General features: G+C 43.1%; 1 protein-coding gene across 1 annotated transcript; it reads left to right on the top strand.

Moving 5' to 3' along the window:
* The first annotated feature begins 3,678 nt into the window (after positions 1-3,678).
* LOC130490735 (olfactory receptor 10C1-like) lies at positions 3,679-4,665 on the top strand. Its single transcript, XM_056864543.1, has one exon. It carries the CDS (start codon positions 3,679-3,681, stop codon positions 4,663-4,665), a length of 987 nt encoding a protein of 328 aa, XP_056720521.1.

Below are 4,665 nucleotides of genomic sequence, written 5' to 3'. Positions count from 1 at the left end.
CCCAGAAGACCAGTATGCAAACAAGAACAAAGACTGGTGTATCCCCAAAGTTATAACTTTCCTGTCCTATCAAGAGCCCTTGGGGATTGTTTTGGTTTCCCTTGCCATTTCCCTTGCCATTGTCACAGTACTGGTGATACAAATCTTTCTAAAGAACTGGAACACTCCCATTGTCAAAGCCAACAATCACAATCTCACCTGCATTCTTCTCATCTCCATTGTGCTTTGCTACCTTTCTTCCCTGTTATTCATTGGCAAGCCTGACAAGATGACCTGCCTTCTCCGGCAAATGGCTTTTGGAGTCCTTTTCTCGGTTGCTATTTCTTGCATGTTGGCAAAAACTATCACTGTATTTCTGGCCTTCATGGCAATACAGCCAGGGAACAAGATGAGGAAATGGCTAGGGACAAAAATGGCCTACTCCATTGTCGTGTCCTTCTCCTTCATCCAGTTGGGGATTTGTATTACCTGGCTATCCACCTCTCCCCCCTTCCCAGATGTTGACATGAACTCGCAGGCTGGGCTAATCATAATGGAATGTAATGAAGGCTCCATCACCATGTTCTACTGTGTCGTGGGCTACATTGCTTTTCTGGCCATCATCAGCTTCACTTTAGCGTTCTCTGCCAGAAACCTGCCTGATGCTTTCAACGAAGCCAAGTTTATCACCTTCAGCATGCTGGTGTTTTGCAGTGTTTGGATCTCCTTTCTCACAGCTTACCTGAGCACCAAGGGGAAAAACACAGTAGCTGTTGAAGTCTTTGCTATCTTGGCCTCCAACACTGGAATCCTGGCTTGCATCTTTCTCCCCAAATGTTACATCATCTTGCTAAAGCCTGATTTAAACTTCAAGCATCTTGTAATAGACAAAAGGAATTATTCAATCTGATTATAAATCAATGGGTCTGATTCCCCCCACCCCTGCGGTTGTACTGAGTTTCCATTAAAAAAATAGCAGTAGTGAAGCAAGTGATAGTTGTATCAAATTAGCCAAATTAAATCATTAATTGGACTTTATGGAGAAGCACTGACTCAGTTCAGGCATAATATAAAATTAAGTTACACTTTGTGCAGGTTATGTCAAGCCAGAGCCGAATTTGAATGATCACAACTTGCACTAAATGTACCATAATTTTATATTATTCCTGAACTGAGTCAGTGCTTCTTAATAGAGGCACTGTACACATCCAGTTGTGATTTGTCAGATGTCAAGAACTCAAATGATGAGACATCAAGCGATGGCATAGGGTGTTACTTAGTAGTAGAACATCTGCTTTGCATTCAGAAGGTCCAAGGTTCAGACCTTGGCATCTCCAATTAGAGGGAACAGACTCTAGGTCAGGTGTGGAGAACATCAGGCACGGGGGCCATTTAAAGCCCGTGAATTCATTTGGTCTGGCCCTTCATGGGTCCTGGCAGATCTGTAGCTCAGAAGGATCTAAGACTGGTGATCGCCCCCCTCCCGTGGACAGAAATAGCCTCTATTCAAGGCGGATGTGAGTTTGTTTTGCCAAGAAAAGGAAACTTTTCCCACCCTTGCAGAAGAATCATTAGCTATGGAGCTGCTAGGACTGCCCAAGAAACTGTGTTAACCCTTTCCCACCCAGGCCATGGAGAAACGTATTCCCTCTGTACTACAAGAGGGCTGGGGGCAGAAGTGGCAACAATGGAGGGGTTAAATGGGGCAGAGCCAGAATGCACGGAGGGGCCAGTTCTTAGCCAGTGTGTCCTCATTTCATCCCTGCAGGCAGAGGTAGGAGGAGCTGGCTGTAGAATCCTGCCCTGACCATGCGGAGCAGGAGCAACTCCGGCATGCGGCTGGATGGCTATGCCCGGCTGGTGCAACAGACCATCATGTGCCACCAGGTGGGCAAGTGTGCCACTGGTTGGATGCCTGCCTGCTTGCCCACGTGTGTGTGGGGAGTCATCTGCGGCATCTGCCTGCTTGGGGCTTGGTCGGCTAATTTTTAAGTTGATAATTTTGTACTGTATGGCCCAAGAATGATGTTATAAATATCCAAATGGCCCTTGGCGGAAAAAAAGGCGCCCCTGCTCTAGGTGATGGGAAAGACTTCTACAAGAGGCCTGGAGAGGCTCTGCCAGTCAGAATAGGCAATATTGACCTTGATAGACAAAAAAAAGCTTCAGTTTCAGCACACAAAGCCCAAATGCCTATCACATCCACAGGCTTCCTTTAATGATACACATCTCCATATTATTTCAGTTTAAATGTAGATGTTTTCATCATCTATATCACTACACTCCATAACTAATTATCAACATTCCCACTTCATCAGTTAGTCAACTTCTCTTGAGATCCTTTGCACTTTTTCTAAATGATAAATAATAACCAATGGGAGATGTTCCCTTCTGTATAAATCATGAGGTGTGAAAGAAGCTGAGGATTATCAGATCAACAGCAACAAGAAAAAATAAAATATTAAGGCAAAAATTGGGAAAGCTGGTCTATAAAGACAGTTGAAGCAAGCAGCATATGCTGTACAATATTGTACAGAACCATTGCAAACAATTTATCATTTTTCCTGATAAAGGTATTTATCTCATTATCTTCTTTAAACTCCCTGCAAAATAACATGATTTTAAGGCTATACATGTGTTTTCGCCCATCATGCTTTATCAAGATCAAAATTTCCATCAGTGGAACAGGGCTTTCCTGCCTCTCTCTTCCCACTGCAGCCCCCTGATTGCCACAAAATGCTGTTCTTGGGGCATAAGGGCAGTTGAGGTACATGACAGGAAGGGTGTCTGGAGCAGGTAGTGTGAATTGGTGCAAATTTCCAATTCAGTCTGGATCCGACCCATTATGTAATATCTTGAAGTGCAATACTGAACTAAGAGTGCACTTTTCCTAGTACCTGATAAATCTAGATACTTGGTCTCACCTGCAGCTTATTTTTACCACCTTGAGTCTATTAATTATAGGAAGGCCTTTACCCTTGCCAGATGCCAAGCCCTACCATCGGCTGTTTTAGAAGGGAAATATAAAAAGATCCCTAGATCAGAGAGGTTATGTCCACGTGGAACCGGGGACATTGAAACCATCGAACATGCACTGATATGTTGCCCATTCTACCACAAAGTTAGACCAAAGCTTATTTCCCCCTACTTGGTAAATTCCCTGACGAGTCAGATGAGCTATTGGCAAAGAAGCTCCTATTAGGAGAAGACCCTCAGCTTATGCTCCAAACTGCCAAGTTCTGCGCTGTTGCTATTAAAATACGCAGAGCTTTATTAGAGAATGATGGTTAGAATATTTTACAATTTTATCAATTTTAATGTGATAATTTTAACTAGGGGTTGCTTTTATTGACCTTACACCTTTATATGTACGGGCAGTCTGTGATTCTGCGGTGCAAAACTATTGTGTCTGGAAATTTTGATGTGTTGGCATGTGATTCAACCGTATTAATAAACTTGACTTGAACTAAGAGTGGACACAGCTTCAAGTACTGGCAACAGAACAGGGAATTGTTTTCTGTTTCTGCTACTCTGTAAATATTAATTGGACAATTCAATCATGCATAAAACTTCAACTATGGTCCGGCTACACAGTGTTTCTAGTTTAGTAGCTCTGATTTTAGAAATGCTAGATGTCATTTTCACGAGTTGCCGCAAAGTTATTGCTTCTTTTCTGTTTCCCCTCTACCAGATTAAGAAATGAGAAGAAATCATAGCATGGTAAATAACTTCCTGTTGCTGGGATTCTCTGATTTGCCAGGTCTGGAGGGCTTGTTCTTCTCTGTTTTCCTAACCATCTATCTATTGATTCTGACTGGGAATACTCTCATCATTATTGTCACATTGGTTGACCAGACACTCCACAGCCCGATGTTTTTCTTTCTCAGGAACCTGAGCTTTCTGGAGATATGCTACACCTCAGTTATTTTCCCCAAAATGCTTGAAAACCTACTGTCGGAGGATAAAACCATTTCATTCCTTGGTTGTGCCTTTCAAATGAGCATCTTCCTCATTACAGGGGCAGCAGAATGCTGCCTTTTGGCTGCCATGGCATATGACCGCTATGCTGCCATTTGCCACCCTCTGCGTTATACTCTCATCATGAGCAATAGAGTGTGTTCAGAGTTGGTTGCATCCTCTTGGCTGGCTGCAGTCCCATTGCAAGTTGGCCAGACTGTTGTGGTGTTCACTTCTTATTTCTGTGACGTCAATAAAATCAACCATTTCTTCTGTGACTTCCCTGCTGTGGTCAAACTAGTCTGTGGCAACACCTCTATAAATGAGTATCTATCCCTGCTGGAGGTGGTGTTTCTTGGAGTAATTCCCTTTGCTTTGATTTCCATTTCATATGTGTGCATCGCTTCCACCATTCTGAAGATGCCAACTGTGGAGGGAAGGCGCAAGGCTTTCTCAACATGCTCCTCACATCTCACGGTGGTGATGTTTTTCTATGTCTCTGGAACCCCGTTGTATTTGAAACCAAAGTCGAGCCATTCTTTGGGTACAGAAAAATTCCTGTCACTCTTCTACACTGTCTTGTCACCATTGTTAAATCCTCTTATTTACAGTTTGAGAAACAAGGAAGTCAGAGTGGCACTTGGGAAACTCATGCCTCACTCACAAGAAGCAAATGCACACAGAAAGTATGGGAAAAATAAAAGATCATGTAGAATGGCTGTTCCATAA

The sequence above is a fragment of the Euleptes europaea genome, chromosome 18 (genome assembly GCF_029931775.1).
Source record: "Euleptes europaea isolate rEulEur1 chromosome 18, rEulEur1.hap1, whole genome shotgun sequence".
Lineage (NCBI taxonomy): Eukaryota > Metazoa > Chordata > Lepidosauria > Squamata > Sphaerodactylidae > Euleptes > Euleptes europaea.
This window is presented reverse-complemented; position numbering and strand designations above follow the sequence as displayed.

Coding starts and splice junctions, on each gene's coding strand:
- LOC130490735 (XM_056864543.1), top strand. CDS start 3,679: ATGAGAAGAAATCATAGCATGGTAAATAACTTCCTGTTGCTGGGATTC.